At 45.6% G+C, this 20,035-nt stretch overlaps 1 protein-coding gene across 2 annotated transcripts in view; it reads left to right on the top strand.

The window, feature by feature from the left end:
• Nucleotides 1-20,035, top strand: part of PSMC3IP (PSMC3 interacting protein) — a 330,428-nt gene that overhangs the window by 184,482 nt on the left and 125,911 nt on the right. For both annotated transcript variants that reach the window (XM_077459441.1, XM_077459440.1), the window contains exon 6: nt 19,325-19,378. In XM_077459441.1, coding sequence (XP_077315567.1) covers nt 19,325-19,378 — 54 coding nt within the window. The remainder of the gene's footprint in view (nt 1-19,324; nt 19,379-20,035) is intronic.

The raw sequence follows: 20,035 nt of genomic DNA, 5'->3' as shown, positions 1-20,035 counted from the left end.
GTGAACTACAGAGGAAAGGATTTTATAGTGAGTACAAAAAATCCTATTTTTTTTTTGCAAGAAAATTACCTTGAACCCCCAAACATTATATATTTTTTTCAAAGCAAAGGCCCTACAGATTAAAATGGTGGGTGTTTCAGGTTTTTTTTCCACCCAGTATTTGCGCAGATTTTTCAAATGCCTTTTTTGGGAAAAAACACACTTTATTACATTTTAATGCACTAAAACACCCTATACTGCCCAAATGTTTGAAATAAAAATGATGATCTTAGGCAGAGTACAGGAATACCAAACACGACATAAAACGTGCAGTAAAGACAAACTACATGCTTTTTTTAAAAGCCTTTACAAGTTACCACTTTAGATTTACGGAGGTGGTCTACTGCTAAAATTACTGCTCTCAATCTGACCTTCGTGGTGATACCTCACATGCATGGAGCAATTGCTGTTTACGTTTGACGCCAGCCTGACGCTTGCGTTCACCTTTGCGCAAGAGCACAGGTGCTCTTTTTTTTTTTTTTTTTGTTTTTTTACTTTATCTTATTTTTAAACTGTTCCTTTCATTTTTTTTAATCATTTTTATTGTTATTTAAGGGAATGTAAATATCCCCTATGATTGCAATAGGTAATGACAGGTACTCTTTTTTTGAAAAAAAAAATGGAGTCTATTAGACCCTAGATCTCTCCTCTGCCCTCAAAGCATCTGACCACTTCTAATGATGGGCATACATGCACCATTTTGTTTTTAACTGTGGTGGTGAAATTACCTCTTACAGCACTGGAGTCACGGCTTTATGTATCGTGGGAGCAAACGCTGTTGCTGTCAAGATGGATAAATCAGTGCTGCAGCTGAATGGCCTAAAAAATATAGGCTGAAGCATGGGGGCATCCACCCAAAAAGTTAGGAGCAAATTGCTCCTCCACCCCTGCTGCCCCCATGCTTTGGCATATATGCTCTTTTTTTTTTTTTTTTAAACTGTGGTGGTGAAATCACCTCCTACAGCGCTGGAGTCGCAGCTTTATATATCGTGGGAGGCATAGATGTAATACAACATTCAGAACTTAGTTCTGCCCATGGGGGCGATCCCTCAGGCTACAAACCCCCACCCTGCAAAGCAGCATCAGTTTTAATTTGCCTGTTGAAGAATGACCTAGGATCAAAAGTTTCTTCGATTTGCCCATTACCAGTTTGTGGCTCTTCCTTTTGGTCTGGCATCAACCCCCCCCCCCCCCCCCCCCGTGTCTTTACCAAGGTACTGACTCCAGTTTTGGCATTGCTGCGACAACGTGGGATCGCGATTGTGGGATACCTAGACGATCTCCTCCTGAGAGCATCTTCCGCCTCAGGAGTTAGAGGAGGATGTTGCGATCACCATGCAGACCCTGCAAGAATTTGGGTGGCTGTTGAACCTCAAAAAATCTGTGATTGTGCCGACCCAGCATCTGGGGTACCTAGGGTTGCTGTTGGATTCCAGGGAAGCGAGAGTTTTTCTCCCTTCAGACAAATTACAGACTCTCAGATCCACGGTCAAATTGCTGATGAACCGCAAGTGGTTGTCGCTCCGCTTTTGCATGCGAGTACTGGGCCTCGTGGTAACCTCCTTCGAGGTAGTACCTTATGCCCATTTCCACACCAGAGTCCTGCAGAAGGAGATTTTGACAAAATGGGACAAATCTCAGTTGTCCCTGGATCCAGGTGAGCCAGTCAGTCAGAGACTCACTGATCTGATGGTTGAGGTCCACGGTGATTCAGTCCGGAAAATCGTTCCTTCCTCTGAAATGGACGGTGATCACAACAGACGCCAGTCTATGTGGCTGAGGTGGAGTGATGGGGGTTCAGTCGGCTAAGGGCCTCTGGTCGACGGAAGAATCCGAGTTACAGATCAATCTGCTTGAATTGAGAGTGATCAGGCTGTGCCTCTACACATGGTTGATGAGACTTCAAGGGCGTCTGATCAGGATACAGTCAGACAATGCCATGACTGTGGTGTACGTCAATCACAAAGTGGGGACAAGAAGCTCAGCCGCTGCACGGGAGGTCGCTCACATACTTCGGTAGGCAGAGCGATGCTTACCAGCCCCGTCGGCCATTTACATCCCGGGATTGGAAAACTGGCAGGCGGACTATCTGAGTCGACAGATGCTGGACCCAGGAAAATGGGCATTGCATCCGAAGATATGCAGGTTGCTGTGCCTGAAGTGGGGCACACCAGATGTGCACACCAGATGGCCTCCCGTATCAATCGGAAGGTGCCAAGATTTGTGTCCAGGACGAGATCTGTGGGCCGACGCATCAGATCTGCGCCTTTCCTCCACTGAAATCGCCTAGAGGCGATTCAGTTCGCATTGTGCGCTATACAAGTAATTAATTAATTCATTCATGAAACTGTTGTCACATCTGATTCGTAGAGTGGAGAAGCTGAGGGGATCCCATTAATACTGGTTGCCCCAGATTGGCCTCAGCGTCCTTGGTACACAGACCTGGTGCGTATGGTGGCAGACGCTCCCTGGCGACTGCCGTTGCGAGAGGACCTCCTGTCTCAAGGTCCAATTCTCCATCCTGCTTTACCATCGCTGGCTTTAAAGGCATGGTTATTGAGAGCCAGGTGTTGAGGAACCGGGGTCTTTCGGACTCAGTGATTCAAACTATGTTGAGAGCATAGAAATCATCTTCTCGGAAGATATACCATCGTACCTGGAGGCCTACATCTCCATGTGTGAGGAGAAAAGATGGCATCCACGCTCCTTTTTCATATCCAGGATCCTGTTGTTTCTCCAGCAAGGGGTTGACCAGATGTTGGCATTAAGCACCATTAAAGAGCAAATCTCAGCCTTAGCTGTCTTTTTTCAACGACCCCTGGCATTACACTCCTTAGTGAGTACCTTCGTTCAGGGGGTACGACACGTAGTCCCTCCGGTGCGTCCACCGTTACCCCCATGGGATTTGAACCTGGTGTTGTCAGCGCTTCAAAAAACGCAGTTTGAAAACATCAGGGAGATTCCCCTGTTGACTCTTTCCCAGAAAGTGGTCTTTCTAGTGGCCATCACATCGGCCAGGAGGGTTTCGGAACTGGCGGCCTTGTCCTGCAAATCGCCCTATCTGGTTATCCACAGGGATAAGGTGGTGTTGCGTCCGCAACGGTCTTTTCTACCAAAAGTGGTCTGGCTTTTCATATCAATAAGGACATTGTATTACCATCTCTGTTGTCCTAAGCCGAAGCACCCTAAGGAGGTGGCCCTTCACGCTCTTGACGTGGTTCGGGCTCAGAAGGTGTATTTGTCTGCCACGGCTCCCTTTCGGAAGTCAGACTCACTGTTTCGATGGCGGGTCCAAAGAAAGGCATGGCGGTCTCGTCGGCCACCATTTCCAGGTGGATCAGACAGATTGTAGATCAAGCCTACGCCTTGAAGGGGCAGGTGCCCCCCTTTCCGGTAACGGCCCAATCCACAAGGGCAATCGGAACGTCTTGGGCCTTCCGACACCAAGCATCTGTCGCTCAGGTGTATAAGGCGGCGAACTGGTCGTCTGTCCACACGTTTACCAAGTTCTATAAGGTAGGCGTCAGTGCATCGGCTGATGCCTGTTTTGGCCGCAAAGTTTTGCAGGCGGCCGTGTAGTTGCAATTGAATATGCAATAGATATTTTTTCCTGGTTTTTCGATAAAAACGCAGTACTGTTTATGTTAATGCACTGTTGCATTACTTTTGTAGTTTGATGTGGTCTTGGGGATCACTCCTGTTGAGGATGCCCTGTTTCTTTGTGATGTTTTTTGCACACACTGCTGTTTTTTTGTATGTTTAGTTTCACTAGTTCCCACTTGCCATGGTGGATGAAGTTTTTATGCTGTTTTTGCCAACCCTCGTTTTGGCACTGCTTGGGGACGTCCCATTTGTTAGAGAGGAGCTGTGTCAGTCGGTGAATATAAGAGAAAATAGGATTTTTTTGTACTCACCGTAAAATCCTTTTCTCTGTAATTCACCGACAGACACAGCACCGGCCCCTCCTTTTATCTTTACGTTATACAGCTTGTTGACATACTGATGCTGCTTTGCAGGGTGGGGGTTTTTACCCCGATCGTATCCAGGGTATGCATGAACCACAAGATCTGCTCGTATCATGCCCTGGTCATGAAGGCAGAGAACATAGGCATATGGCGAATTGGGTCAGTGGACCAATATTACTGCAACTCACTCTTTTTAGTTATGCCCATGAGGAGAAATAGGTCCAAAAAGACCTTAAGTTAGGTTTAAGTTCAGAAACCGTCATTAATTTCCAATCTCTGGCAAGGGAGTACTGGGGAATAGCTGCAATGTATTGACCAGCATAAAAATTGCTTTGGTCCACAATAGATCTATAGAGATCTTCGGTGTAAAACAGCAAATAAAAATCAAGTGATGTAAAATCAATTGTTTCCACCTGAATGCCGGGTTGGCCAGTGAATGGGGGAAGTACGGGTGCTGCAGAAGTGGTGGGTTCCCAATTAGGATTGGTGAATGCAGCAGGAAGGGCACTATGGGCTTGACGAGCCTGTGTTTGTCTTCTTGTTGGCAGCGTGACACTGCTTGTGCTGGTCACCAGCTTGAACTGCCCTTATGGGACTTGCCACATCACACGTGTTACTGCAGTGCTGGTTTGACTACGACCAGGGTGTGCTAGGCCGCTGGTGCTTGCCAGTTCACCAGAAGGAATAATGGCACTAGTACTTCTCTGCTTCATATGAGAGCCCTGCAGTTCTTGCACCTCAACAGCAGAAGGAGTTTGGGGTCTGGTACGCCTGACCTTGGCAGGGACCACAACTCCATCGTCAGAGCCATCTGTCATGGAGCTGCTGTCATCTACAGGATCTGAGCCTGAATCTGACAGATGAGTGACTTCCTCTTCACTATCTGTCATGCTCAGAAACATGTAGGCTTCTTCACTAGTGTACCCTTGATTTGTCATTTTAGGCTCTAAATTTAGTGGTACGCTAGTGACTCACAGGTAAAAAAAAGTTCCTGACTGTTAACTGCCGATTCCAACGCTACCAAAAAAAAACTGTTAGCGATTTGCAGGGATCAGGCCTGACTCTGCGAACGCTGCAGTTATGTGTGTAGTGTTTTGTAACTGACAGTGATTGATCGATACTACACTTGGGTGGGGTGGGCTGGGCTGGGTGGAGGGGAAAAACACAGGTGCTAGCAGGTATTTGGGCTGATCCCGCTAACACTGCGTTTTTTGGAACCCTAAACTGCTGGGGACGCTAGTATAGATCTGATCAGATATTGATCCGTTCAGATACTATACAACTAAGGGATGTGTGTGCTGCTTGCATGGGTGTTGGCGGTACTGCCACTAACCTGACACTACCTGGGGCGACGCAGACCCCATCTGACCCTAAAACCTAACTGATATCACCCGCCGGGCAATCAGGGGATTAAACCTTTATTACACTGACACTATAGATAACAAACTAACCAGCATCACCCGTAACAGTTATACGGTGATCACTGGTGAAAGGGTTAACTAGGGGGCAATTAGGGGGTAAAACCTTTATAAGGTAGTATATGGGGGTATCTGATGCTATAAAAAGCTGACGGTGAACCTAAATACTTGGCTACCTAGCGTCACCTGTGACACTAACACGGCGATCAGAAAAAAGATTGCTTATTGACACAAGCGACAGGGGTTAACTGGAGGAGTGATAATGGGGTTAAACCTTTATTGGGGGGTAGGGGTACCCTAGACCTAAAGGGGCCTACCACTAACTGCCTTACCACTTATAATAGTCACAAATGACACCAATGCAGTAATCAGTAAAAAAAAAAAAAAAACTGCTATTGGTTTCACTGTGACAGGGGGTGTGATCGGGGGGTGATTTGGGTGCCTGCGTGTTCTGCTGTTAGTGTAGTGTTGGTGCAAACTAACTTGATGTCTTCTCTCCTCGGAAGCCGGAACGAAAAGGCTTCATGGGGAGCAATGATATTACAGAAGCAAAGGAAGCTTCTCATTAGCCAGGAGCGATCGCGAGGGGGTGGCCATGAATCAGTGGCCTCTCCCTCACCCCTCAGCACGGATCGCTCCTACAATGATGCTGATCACCTCAGAAATCGGGGGGGCAAGCTCCCTGCCCGAGGGTGGGGAGTAACGTACCCATACGTTACTCTGCCTGCACCATTCTGCCACAGTATATCTGCGTGAGGCAGTCGCAAGTGGTTAAACTGATTGGTTTGATTTCTTAATAAAACCTTATGGATTTTCATCTGACAAAACATTTTTCATTTCTTCTAACTAGTCCCGTTTTCACAACAAGACAGTTCCCCCACCCTTATCCGCTGGGTGAATTAGATCCTTCCTATCGCACAAAGACTTTATACCATCAGTGACAATATTCTGTTTATTGCGATTATTCCTCAGATCTTGCAAAACTAAATCTTTTAGACCCCTTTCACAATGAGGGCATTATGCTGGCGCTATAGCGTTAAAAATAGCGCCTGCAAAACACCCTAAAACAGCTGCTCCATGCACTCCCGAGGGCTTTCACACTGGAGTGGTGCGTTGGCAGGGCGAGCGTCAGAAAAAGTACTGCCAGCAGCTTCTTTTGGAGCGGTAAACTCACCGCTGCTCCCCATGGAAATCAATGGGGCAGCGCTGCGATACCGTCTGCAAAACTGTGCTATTTTGCGGGTGGATTTAACCCCTTTTCGACCACTAGCGGGCATTAAAATCTCCCCGCTAGTGTCAGAATAGCACTTCTAAAACAAAGGTAAAGCGGCGCTAAAAATAGTGCCGCCTTACCGCTGACGCCCTAGGTGGTGCGGTGTGAAAGGACTCTAAAAGCACAAATACTAGGATTAGGTTTTCCTGGTGGATTAAATGTTGACTTATTTCTTAACCACTTGCTTACAGGGCACTTAAACACCTTCCTGCCCAGACCAATTTTCAGCTTTTGGTGCTCTCACACTTTGAACGACAATTACTCAGTCATGCAACACTGTACCCAAATGAATTTTGTGTCCTTTTTTTCCCACAAATAGAGCTTTCTTTTGGTGGTATTTGATCACCTCTGGGGTTTTTATTTTTTGCGCTATAAAAGAAAAAAGACCAAAAATTTTGAAAAAAAACGCATTTTTCTTTGTTTCTGTGATAAAATTTTGCAAATTATATTTTTTTTTTCATAAATTTTGGCCACAATTTATACTGCTACATATCTTTGGTAAAAATAACCCAAATTAGTGGATATTATTTGGTCTTTGTGAAAGTTAGAGAGTCTCCAAGCTGTGGTGCGAATCGCACAAAATTGATCACACCTGATGTACTGGTGGCCTATCTCATTTCTTGCGACCCGAACAAGTCAGGAAAGTACAAATACCCCCCAAATGACCCCTTTTTTGAAAGTAGACATTCCAAGGTATTTACTAAGATGCATGGTGAGGTTTTTGATGTTGTCATCTTTTTCCCACAATTCTTTGCAAAATGAAGATTTTTTTTTTTTTTTTTTTTTCCTCACAAAATTTTCAATATAATAGGTTATTTCTCTCACGTGGCATGTGTATACCACAAATGACACCCCAAAATACGTTCTGCTACTCCTTCTGAGTATTACGATACCAAATGTGTGAGACTTTTACACAGCCTGGCCACATACAGAGGCCCAATATTGAAATAGCACCATCAGGCGTTATAGGAGCATAAATTACACATCTTATTTCTCAACCACCTATTACAGTTTTGAAGGCCCTGGAGCACCAGGACAATGGAAATGCCCACAAAGTGACCCCATTTTGGAAAGCTAACACCCCAACGTATAATCTATGAGGCATAATGAGTCGTTTGAATGGTTCATTTTTTTCCAGAAGTTTTGGGAAAATGTGGGAAAAAAATGAAAACGCATTTTTTTTACGCAAAGTTGTCCATTTATAAGATATTTCCAACACATAGCATGTACATAGCAAAAATGACACCCCAAAATACGTTCTACTACTCCTCCTGAGTATAACGATACCAAATGTGTGAGACTTTTACACAGCCTGACCACATACAGAGGCCCAATATTGAAATAGCACCATCAGGCGTTCTAGGAGCATAAATTACACATTTCATTTCTCAACCACCTATTACAGTTTTGAAGGCCCTGGAGCACCAGGACAATGGAAATGCCCACAAAGTGACCCCATTTCGGAAAGCTAACACCCCAACGTATAATCTATGAGGCATAATGAGTCGTTTGAATGGTTCATTTTTTTCCAGAAGTTTTGGGAAAATGTGGAAAAAAAATGAAAACGCATTTTTTTTACGCAAAGTTGTCCATTTATAAGATATTTCCAACACATAGCATGTACATAGCAAAAATGACACCCCAAAATACGTTCTACTACTCCTCCTGAGTATAACGATACCAAATGTGTGAGACTTTTACACAGCCTGGCCACATACAGAGGCCCAATATTGAAATAGCACCATCAGGCGTTCTAGGAGCATAAATTACACATCTTATTTCTCAACCACCTATTACAGTTTTGAAGACCCTGGAGCACCAGGACAATGGAAATGGCCACAAAGTGACCCCATTTTGGAAAGCTAACACCCCAACGTATAATCTATGAGGCATAATGAGTCGTTTGATGGTTCATTTTTTTTCCAGAAGTTTTGGGAAAATGTGGAAAAAAAATGAAAACGCATTTTTTTTACGCAAAGTTGTCCATTTATAAGATATTTCCAACACATAGCATATACATAGCAAAAATGACACCCCAAAATACATTCTTCTACTCCTCCTGAGTATAACGATACCAAATGTGTGAGACTTTTACACAGCCTGGCCACATACAGAGGCCCAATATTGAAATAGCACCATCAGGCGTTCTAGGAGCATAAATTACACATCTTATTTCTCAACCACCTATTACAGTTTTGAAGGCCCTGGAGCACCAGGACAATGGAAATGCCCACAAAGTGACCCCATTTTGGAAAGCTAACACCCCAACGTATAATCTATGAGGCATAATGAGTCGTTTGATGGTTCATTTTTTTTCCAGAAGTTTTGGGAAAATGTGGAAAAAAAATGAAAACGCATTTTTTTTACACAAAGTTGTAAATTTATAAGATATTTCCAACACATAACATTTACATAGCAAAAATGACACCCCAAAATACGTTCTACTACTCCTCCTGAGTATAACGATACCAAATGTGTGAGACTTTTACACAGCTTGGCCACATACAGAGGCCCAACATGCAAGGAACACCATCAGGTGTTCCAGGGACACATAGCATGCACATACCAAGAATTACACCCCAAAATACATTCTGCCGAGAAAAGAGTAAACAAAAGATTACCTGTGGTTTTAGCAGCACAGTTGTCCACAGGATGTTAGCACTGGTCCAGGCAGCAGACAGGGACTTGGTCAGCAAAAATGAACACAATTTTCCAGGCAACAGGCAGGTATACTGTCCATAGTCAATATTGGCAGCAGGCAGGGATACTGTCCATATACAGTCCAAGGTCAGTGCAGGCAGAGATCGTCAGCATTGCCAAAATATTGGTCCTGGTAGTAGGCAGGAACATGGTCCATCCATGTTGTGTGGTCAGTTCATGCGACAGGCAGAGGCATGATGGTATAGGTCCTACAGGCAGCAGGCAGAAGTAGGGCCTTGTTCAGGACAGAATGGGGATAGGGGTAGAGGCTTCTCCCACCCAAATCTCTTTGAAGCCTCCGAGTCTCCAGACCCTAGGAATGAGAAAACAAAGGAAATTGTCTTCTTCATCCAAAAAATCAATTCTGGAGCCCCTCACATATGTGAGACCCCTGTTATGAATCCCACTAGTCCACAGAGGGTACAAGATCAGTCCAAGAGGCAGGCAAAAGGCATGGTCAAACAGTCCAGGGTCAGTTCCAGATCAGGCAGAGGTATGTACAGAATCAGTAGGCAGAAGCATGGTCGAATAATAGTCCAGGGTCAGTTCCAGATCAGGCAGAGGCATAAACAGAATCAGTAGGCAGAAGCGTGGTCGAATAACAAGCCAGGGTCAGTTCCAGATCAGGCAGAGCTTTGTACAAAATCAGTAGGCAGAAGCGTGGTCGAATAACAAGCCAGGGTCAGTTACAGAGCAAGCAGAGGCATAAGGGGTTTGAAGGTAAATGGCAGGAAGTGAGGGTTAGGGTTACCATACTTCACTAATAATTCACTAAAGTATGGTAACGGCGGAAACAGTCACCTATGCAGAGGCCTGGTTGGGAAGGGCATTCGGCACAATGATAAGTGGTGTCTCTTCTCACTCCTCGTTTGCTGCACACCCGACATTTTTTCTGATGTCTTCGGCCTGTTGGTTTGGGAGGGATTTTGTCAGGAAAGTGGCGTTCAGAGAGTCTGCTAATTACATCGGATCGAATGTTTTGTGGCGGGCCGTTGGGGTATATAAGGGCAATGGTGATTTCCTCCTGGTAGCCAAGGAAGGGTATGGGTCTTTCTGTGGACTTACGATAAATGACATATGTATTGTATATGGCCAAATTAAAGAAATAAATTGCAATTTTTTTATACCACTTGTATGTTCTTCTCATGGCAAGATAGGGTTCGAGCATCTGGTCGTTCAAGTCGACACCCCCCATGAACATGTTGTACTCATGGATACAAGTGGGTTTTTGTATTGGGCCATCCCTCCTGGTGATCTCAACAAAAGTGTTGTTGTGGATCGAAGAAAGCATATAGACATCCCTTCTGTCCCTCCACTTCACAGCCAAAATTTCCTCGTTCCGTAAGCTCGCCGCTTCGCCTTTTCTTAGCCTTTTGTTGACGAGGCTTTGAGGAAAGCCCTTCCGGTTCGTTCGTACGGTGCCACATGCTGGAGTTTGCTTTCTATGGAGATTGCGGAACAGGGGTAAACTTGTATAAAAATTGTCCACATAGAGATGGTAGCCTTTCTCCAGGAGTGGGTTTATGAGTTCCCAAACAACTTTTCCACTCGATCCGATGTATTCGGGGCAATTAGGGGGATGTAGCTGGGTGTCCTTCCCTTCGTATACCATGAAGGAATATGTATACGCTGTGGCTCGGTCACACAACTTATACATCTTCACTCCATAGCGGGCCCTTTTGGAGGGAATAAATTGCTTTAGCCCCAGCCTGCCAGAAAATTTTATCAGGGACTCATCCACACATATGTGTTGGTCTGGGGTAAACAACTGGGGGAAAATCTGAGAAAAATAATTTATTAGTGGCCGAATTTTGTAAAGTTTATCAAAATTTGGGTCATTCCGGGGAAGGCACTGGGTATTGTCGTTAAAGTGTAGGAATCTCATTATCGTTAGATATCTGGTCCGGGACATTATTGAGGAAAAGATGGGCATGTGATAGATGGGGAGGGTTGACCAATATGCACGTATTTCATTTTTATTGTTTAGTCCCATACAAAATGTGAGGCCCAAAAAAATTTTAAACTCCTCCACTGTTAGGGCTCTCCACTCGTAGGGACGGGCATAAGAGGACGTTGGGTTACTTTGAATAAATTGTTGGGCATATAGGTTGCACTGGACCACAATGGATTCAAGCAAGTTCTCTGTAAAAATTAGGTGGAAAAAGTCCATCAGGGAAAAATTTTGTGTGTCCACCTGGACTCCTGGGTTGGCAGTGAAAGGGGGAACGTTGGCTTCTCCTGAGTTAGGAGGAAGCCACAAGGGGTTCTGGAGGGAATAGGGAAGGCTGGCATGGGACCTAACCCTTTGGGGCCGAGTTGACACCCCACTGGTACGTGGCCTTTGCCGAGGTACTGTGGTGCCGGTGGATGGCACTGGGTTGCCGGTGGATGGCTCTGCGGTGCTGGTGGATGGTACCGCCTCCTCACCAGTGCGCCTTCGTCTGACGGGCGGACTATCATCTTCCTCCTCTGAGGCTGTCATGGTACCACTGCTGAGGACAGGCTCGTAGTCCACGTCAGAGTCACAATCTGAATATGAGGAGGAATCCGAAGCGGAAACCTCCCCGTTGCTCTCGTCGGCTGCAAGGATATCATATGCCTCCTCAGCTGAATACAATCTTTGTGACATTTTTATTGATCACAAATGGCACTGACAGGCGACGCTGATGTGGCAGGTGACACTGACAGCACTGATCACAGGTGACACTGACGACACGTGGCACTGACAACACGTGGCACTGGAGGCAGATGGCACTGGAGGCAGATGGGGCTGACAGATGGGGCTGACAGATGGGGCTGACAGATGGGGCTGACAGATGGGGCTGACAGATGGGGCTGACAGATGTAGCTGACAGATGTGGCTGGCAGATGTGGCTGGCTGGCAGATGTGGCTGGCTGACAGATGTGGCTGACAGATGTGGCTGACAGATGTGGCTGGCAGATGTGGCTGGCTGACAGATGTGGCTGACAGATGTGGCTGACAGATGTGGCTGACAGATGTAGCTGGCAGATGTGGCTGGCTGACAGATGTGGCTGACAGATGTGGCTGGCAGATGTGGCTGGCAGATGTCACTGGGGCTGGCACTGGCAGATGGCACTGGCTATTTGCTCTGGCAAATGGGGCTGGCAGATGGCACTGCGGCTGGCAGATGGCACTGGCACTGGCAGGTGGCACTGGCACTGGCGGCACTGGCGCTGACGGCACTGGGGCTGACGGCACTGGCGCTGACGGCACTGGCGCTGACGGCACTGGCGCTGACGGCACTGGGGCTGACGGATGGCACTGGCGCTGGCAGGTGGCACTGGCACTGGCGGCACTGGCGCTGGCGGCAGTGGGGCTGACGGCAGTGGGGCTGACGGCAGTGGGGCTGACGGCAGTGGGGCTGACGGCACTGGGGCTGACGGCACTGGCAAGTGGCACTGGCGCTGGCAGGTGGCACTGGCGCTGGCAGGTGGCACTGGCGCTGGCACTGGCGGCACTGGCGCTGGCGGCACTGGCGCTGGCGGCACTGGGGCTGGCGGCACTGGGGCTGACGGCACTGGGGCTGACGGCACTGAGGCTGACGGCACTGGGGCTGACGGCACTGGGGCTGGCAGGTGGCACGTGGCACTGGCAGGTGGTAGGTGGCACTGGCAGGTGGTAGGTGGCACTGGTGCTGGCACTGGCGGCACTGCTGACAGATGGCACTGGGCTGACAGATGGCACTAGGCTGACAGATGGCAGTGGGCTGACAGATGGCAGTGGGCTGACAATGGCAGTGGGCTGACAGATGGCAGTGGGCTGACAATGGCAGTGGGCTGACAATGGCAGTGGGCTGACAGTTGGCACTGGGCTGACAGTTGGCACTGGGCTGACAGTTGGCACTGGGCTGACAGTTGGCACTGGGCTGACAGTTTGCACTGGCACTGGGGCTGACCGATGTTAGCACAACTCACAGATCCGCTCTCTCTCCTCACACGCTGTCTCTGTGTGAGGAGAGAGACACGGCAACGGGAGATGATCTCATTTGTTTATATTTGAGATCATCTCCTATTGGCAGCTGTGATCGCTCTGTGAACGGCCGCTTTGATTGGCCGTTCACGGCGATCTGTATTCGCCTGTCTCCCGGAGACACGGCGGATACAAAACTTCCGCGATGCGCGCCGCCGGGGGCGCGCATTGCGGAAGTAAACACAAAGCCGTCCAGGGACGACCGCCCGAACGAACCCGCCTGCCCCACGGCCGTAATTCGGCTATAGGGCGGGCGGGAAGCGGTTAAGCCCGTTTCCAATTGTTTATTTTATTAGCTGTGCCAGTGCCTCTTGGTATTGTAAAAAAAAAGGTCTTTTTATATTTAATTTTCTGACATATTTTTCAACATCTATAAATGTTTGAAATTTATTCAGAGGTTTATGTGGCACAAATTTAAGTCCTTTATTCAGTTTGATTTTATTTTTGTTTTTTGCTTTCGTGAGTTCTATTCCACTCAAATTAAAAATACCTTCACAGGTTACTTCTTTGGCCCCTTTCACACATGCGGAACATATGTCCATATTTTATCCATCCGTTTGCGGATGAAATACGGACATACGTGCATCCCTATGGGATGAACATGAACATCCGCAGACGCCCGACATCGTTCGATTCTGCAGATGGAGGAAAATCCTATTTTTCTATCCGTCTGCAGAGCGGATCGGATGAACACTGACAGACGGTTCGTGTTCATCCAATCCCCCATAGAGGAGAGCGGAGAGCTGACAGGGCGGTCCCTGCACCGTGTGCCGGGACCGCCTTGTCATCCTCCAGCTCAGTGGGGATAAACTGAGCGGATCATCATGGGGTGGATCATTACAAATCCGTCCCGTGTGAAAGGGGCCTTTCTCTTTTTGGGAATGGTTCCTCTTTCCTCCCCTGCATCCTCTCTTGGTTTTCCCTTTTTTTCCTGTCCTTTCCATAAAAATATCAGTTTTGGTTCTTAAAGGCACTATGCCTTGAGATGCATTTAGGCGTCTCCAGTTATCTTGTAATGGTCTGTAGTCCCATTCCTGTATGCTGAATCTCCTTCCTGGTTTCCTGAATGATTATATGGAAAATTCTGTAATGCATCAAAACGATTTTCTGTCTGGATATTATACCCATACAGAGTTTGCGGGGGGTTCTGGTTCATTATGAATGTCATGATATCCCCCTCGTTTAATTTACCTGGTATGCATTCTTCATAATTCCCAGTGTAGTCTATCTGGGGCTGTCTCCCTTGTTGGTATTGATAATGATAATTATCTTGCATAGGTCTTGAACCTCTATTTTAATTTTGGTCATATTGTTGAGATCTTCCTGCATTATTGGGGTGATTTCTGGGTGGCGGGGAAATGTATTGAGACCTAGGAGAATTATAGGGTCTATTTTTATTTGATATACCCCTTCCACTTGGTTTTTGCGGGGTCTGACTGCCTTTTCCCTGGATGAATTCTAAATCCAAGGCATGGAGGGGTTAGGATCAGGATAACCTCCGGGGGGGGGGGGGGGGGTGGGGAGGATTAACTCCCTCCCTGCTATCCATAACTTCTACCACTGATTCTTCATTGTTCAGAACTGCTGTATCCTTGTATAGCTCCTGCCACTTAAAGACGCTGTGGGCTTAAAGTCCTCCACGTCTCTAATGTATTTCTTTTGTTTTTTTAAATGTATTATCTCTTTCAATCCATTAGTATATACCTAATATAAGCCTTCTTGACTGAAGGGGAGAAGTTTTTTCTTAACCACCTCAATACAGGGCACTTACACCTCCTTCCTGTCCAGACCAATTTTCAGCTTTCAGCACTCTCACATTTTGAATGACAGTTACTCAGTCATGCAACTCTGTACCCATATGCAATTTGCATCCTTTATTTTTCACACAAATAGAGCTTTCTTTTGGTGGTATTTAATCACTAGTGGGTTTTTTATTTGTGTGCTATAAATAAAAAGATCGTAAATTTTGTGAAAAAAAAAATATTTTTCTTTCTGTCAAAGTTTTGCAAATTAGTAATTTTTCTTCATAAATTTTGGCCAAAATGTATGCTACTACATATCTTTGGTAAAAAAAAAATTATTATTTGGTCGTTGTGAAAGTTAGTCTACAACTATGGAGCCAGTCAGTGAAAATTGATCACATCTGATCAGGCCTTCAGTACATCAGGTGTATCTCATTCCTTGAGACACTAACAAGTCAGGAAAGTACAAATACCCCTTATTAGAAATTAGACATTCCAAGGTATTAAGTAGCATGGTGAGTTTTTTTAAATTATCCCACAATTCTTTGCAAAATATTTTTATATATTTTAATTTGTTTACAAAATTGTCATTATCAGGTTATTTCTCACACACAGCATATGCATACAACAAATTACACCCAAAATACTCTTCCTGAGTATGGTGATACCACATGTGTTAGACTTTTACACAGCCTGGCCACATACAGAGGCACAATATTGAAGGTAGTACCTTCAGGCGTTCTAGGAGCATATATTACACATCTTATTTTATTCCTACCTATCACACTTTTGAAGGTCCTTGAGCACCAGGACAATGGAATTACCCACAAATTGACCCCATTTTGGAAAGCAAACACCAATGAGGCATGGGCTGCAGATAGGTATTTGGGTAACTTGATGAGCTGCAGACAGGTACTCGGGTCCTCTGATGGCCTGGTGATAGGTACTCGGGTCCTCTGATGGCCTGGTGACAGGTACTCGGGTCCTCTGATGGCCTGGTGACAGGTACTCGGGTCCTCTGATGGCCTGGTGACAGTACTCTGGTCCTCTGATGGCCTGGTGACAGGTACTCGGGTCCTCTGATGGCCTGGTGACAGGTACTCGGGTCCTCTGATGGCCTGGTGACAGGTACTCGGGTCCTCTGATGGCCTGGTGACAGCTACTTGGGGACTCTGATGGGCTGACGACTGGTATTCGGGTACTCTGAAGGGCAGTGCCAGGTACTCGGATGGACTGTGCCAGGTACTAGGATGGACTGTGTGTGCCGGGTGCTCGGATGGACTGTGTGTGACGGTTACTTTGATGGCTGATGACAGGTCCTCTTTATTGGGTGGGGGGGGGTCGGGCAATCGGTGTGTGTTGGTGTACACTGTAAGCGGTAACGAGGTGTTACCGCAATCTCCTCCTTGCACACGATCACGTTACCACCTCCTGTTTACATTTGGTGATTGGCTGTGAAAGGATCACAGCTGATCACCTGGTAAACAGCCTTTGGCCAATGGCTGTTTATCAGCATCTGTGACAAGCAGTGTTCCCGGGAACACGGCGCCACCGGCGTGCACACGCAGCGCGATCATGTGCCATGCAAAGTGGGGGAGGTACCATCTGTGATCGCCCATGACTTCATCACGCCCGGTCACGTGGTGAACAGCCACGCTAATGGCTGTTCAAACCCTCGATGGCGAGTAGTGTCTCCGTGACACGATTGCGCACATGCCCTGTTTAAATGGACGGACGTCATATGATGCCCGCCAGGACAAGAGCAGTGCCGCCTGGCCGTTGTATGACGGCCATTGGGCAGCAAGTGGTTAATCTCACTTATTTCCTGTTGTAACTTCAAAGCTTTACATCTCTTCTTAGAGACCAAAAGTTCCAAGAAATCAAGGCCAACTTTATTAAAATAAAGAAACCATTCCTTGGGATCCTTTTCTCATTTATCTGGATATACATTCCATCGCAAACGCCTTGGGGATCGCCTTCTCCTTTACGATTTTTTCCAGGAAGACTATGTCCCAAGGAGTATGCAATTCTGCCACTCATGCCACTCACACACACACGTCATTCTGCCACTCACACACGGTCGGACATTCCGACGACAAAATCCGTCAGATTTTTTTGAAAAGGATTTTGACCCAAGCTTGTCTTGCACACACGGTAATGACACACGGTCGCACAAAGTTGTCGGAAAATCTGATCGTTCAGAATAAGGTGATGTACAACACGCACGAGGGGACTATAAAGAGGCCAATAGCTTTCGTCTTGTAATTTATTCTGAGCATGCGTGGTACTTTGTGCATCGGAATTGTCTACACACGATCGGATTTTAAACTATCAGATTTTGTTGTCGGAAAATTTGAGATCCAGATCTCAAAATTTGTGGGTCGGAAATTCAGACGGAAAAAAGTCAGATGGAGCCTTCTCACGATCGGAAATTTCCGACAACACAGTCCGATCGCACATTTTCCATTGGAAAGTCCGACTGTGTGTACAGGGCTTAAAACATTTTGCATAAAAATCCTTCTAATGCCTTCATTATCTGCACTAGTTTTATCAAAGATTTATTCTGGGTCTATTGTCCTAATTTTAGGATACTCAAAAATATCCATATTAAACCAGATCCTACTCAACTGAAACTAATATTCAAACTTATAAAAATGAAAAATAAAAAAAATAAAATAGAGTGTGAGCAGCAGCAAATTAGATAGTATTAAACGAGTATAAAAATTAACCACTTAAGCCCCGGACCAATTGTCAGCCTAAGGACCAGAGGTCTTTTTACAATTTTGCACTGCACTGCTTTAACTGGTAATTGCGCGGTCATGCAATGTTGTACCCAAACGAAATTTGCGTCCTTTTCTTCCCACAAATAGAGCTTTCTTTTGATCTTATTTGATTGCCTCTGCGATTTTTATTTTTTACGATATAAAAGGAAAAAGACTGAAAATTGAGAAAAAAAATGATATTTTCTACTTTTTGTTATAAGAAAAATCGAATAAACTAAATTTTAGTCATACATTTAGGCAAAAATGTATTCAGCCACATGTCTTTAGTAAAAAAAAATGTCAATAAGCGTATATTTATTGGTTTGCGCAAAAGTTATAGCCTCTACAAACTAGAGTACATTTTCTGGAATTTACACAGCTTTTAATTTATGACTGCCTATCTCATTTCTTGAGGTGCTAAAATGGCAGGGCAGTACAAACCCCCCCAAATATTTTGCGATACGGGACTTTGTCGCTTTAACAATTGCATGGTCATGCTTTGATGTATCTAAACATTTATATCCTTTATAGAGCTTTCTTTTGGTGGCATCTGACCACCCTTTTGCTGTAATAAATATCTCAAATAAAAAAAAATATATATACAAATTTCTTCATTTGTTTAGGCCGATATATATTCTTCTACATATTTTTGATAAAAAAATATAAGCGTATATTGATTGGTTTGCGCAAAGGTGTCTACAAAATAGGGGATAGATTTATGGCATTTTTATTTTATTTTATTTTTTTACCAGTAATGTCAGCGATACGCGATTTTTATCGGGATTGTGGCAGACGGATCGGACACTTATGACACATTTTTGGGACCATTGACAGTAATCACTAGCACTAATCACATTATAAATGTTTAAATGTCACTGGCAGGGAAGGGGTTAACACTAGGAGGTGATCAGGGGGTTAAATGTGTTCCCTGACTGTGTTCTAAGTGTGGGGCGATGGGACTGACTTGGAGAGGAGACGATCTTTGTTCCAATCTGTCTCCTTTCCCCTGACAGGACGTGGATCTGTGTGTTTACACACACAAATCCCTGTCCACACACTGTCAGGAGCGATCACTGGTGCCTGGCGGAAATAGCGGTTGCTGGGCACGAGCATCGGCTCATTAAGGACGAGGCGGGCGGCCTCTATACTCCTTAAAGCGCCTATCATACAGCTATGGTGATTTGCGCAGGAGTGCCATTCTGTCACTGTCAATCAACGGGCAGTGAGTAAGTGGTTAAAGTAGCACAGTGCTAAATAGCAACAAATGGTCTGGTCATGAAGGGGTCTAAACCTTCCGTAGGTCAAGTGGTTAAGTCCTGCATTATTTGTGATACATTGGCCACCAACGTTTTCTGTATCTACAGTGGTTTAAAAGATTTTGTATTCAGAGCTGCAGGCAGTACTTGTAATATGTTGGTTATCTTCTCTCTTCAGGTGTACAGTGAGCGGAAGCAGTTCTGTAAAGAATGGAAAACAAGAAAAAGAATGGTAAGGTCTAAGCAGGAAGGGGATGGGAATATGATCAATGTGTATGAATGGTCTTTACAGGAACTTTAACAGAGAACTGTGCCTGCTGAAAGACATAAGGGTACACCTTAGGGCTCAAACAACTAATTGTTATCAACTATTTTCATAATCGATTAGTTGGCCTGCATACAGAATGCATTATTTGTTTACATATTAGGAAATACAGTGCAGCACACATACAACGCCAGTCCCTGAGTTACAAACATCTGACATTACATACGACTCCTACTTCCAAATGGAGGGAGACAACTGGAAGTGAGAGGAAATCTACCACCAGGAAAGGAAATTCACTCCTGTAAGAGTTGTCATGGGAAAAAGATGTCTTCACTGAAGCTTGATCACCAGTCCTTGTTTCCACGACAACCCAAAATTTTCAAAATTCAATTGTCCCACGGACAGTGAACGTGAGGTGAAATCTTCTGAACAGGGGCACAGACAACAAAACAAATGTACCTTGGAAATGTGGGTACTAATTGACCAGACACAGCGGTAGGCAGCTCCCCAGTCTGACCACTCCGGATCACTCTCACATGGAGACACTCAGCTAGCATTCTTCCGAGGCTTCTTGCTGATACATGGCACTCGTGGACCCCTCCATAGAGACATCCCAGCAACTAC

Source organism: Lithobates pipiens, unplaced genomic scaffold, assembly GCF_037356315.1.
Source record: "Lithobates pipiens isolate NorthernLeopardFrog02 unplaced genomic scaffold, aLitPip1_a1.2 Scaffold_28, whole genome shotgun sequence".
In the NCBI taxonomy this organism is placed as follows: domain Eukaryota; kingdom Metazoa; phylum Chordata; class Amphibia; order Anura; family Ranidae; genus Lithobates; species Lithobates pipiens.
Note: the sequence above shows the minus strand (reverse complement) of the source record. Positions and strands in the feature narration are given on the sequence as shown.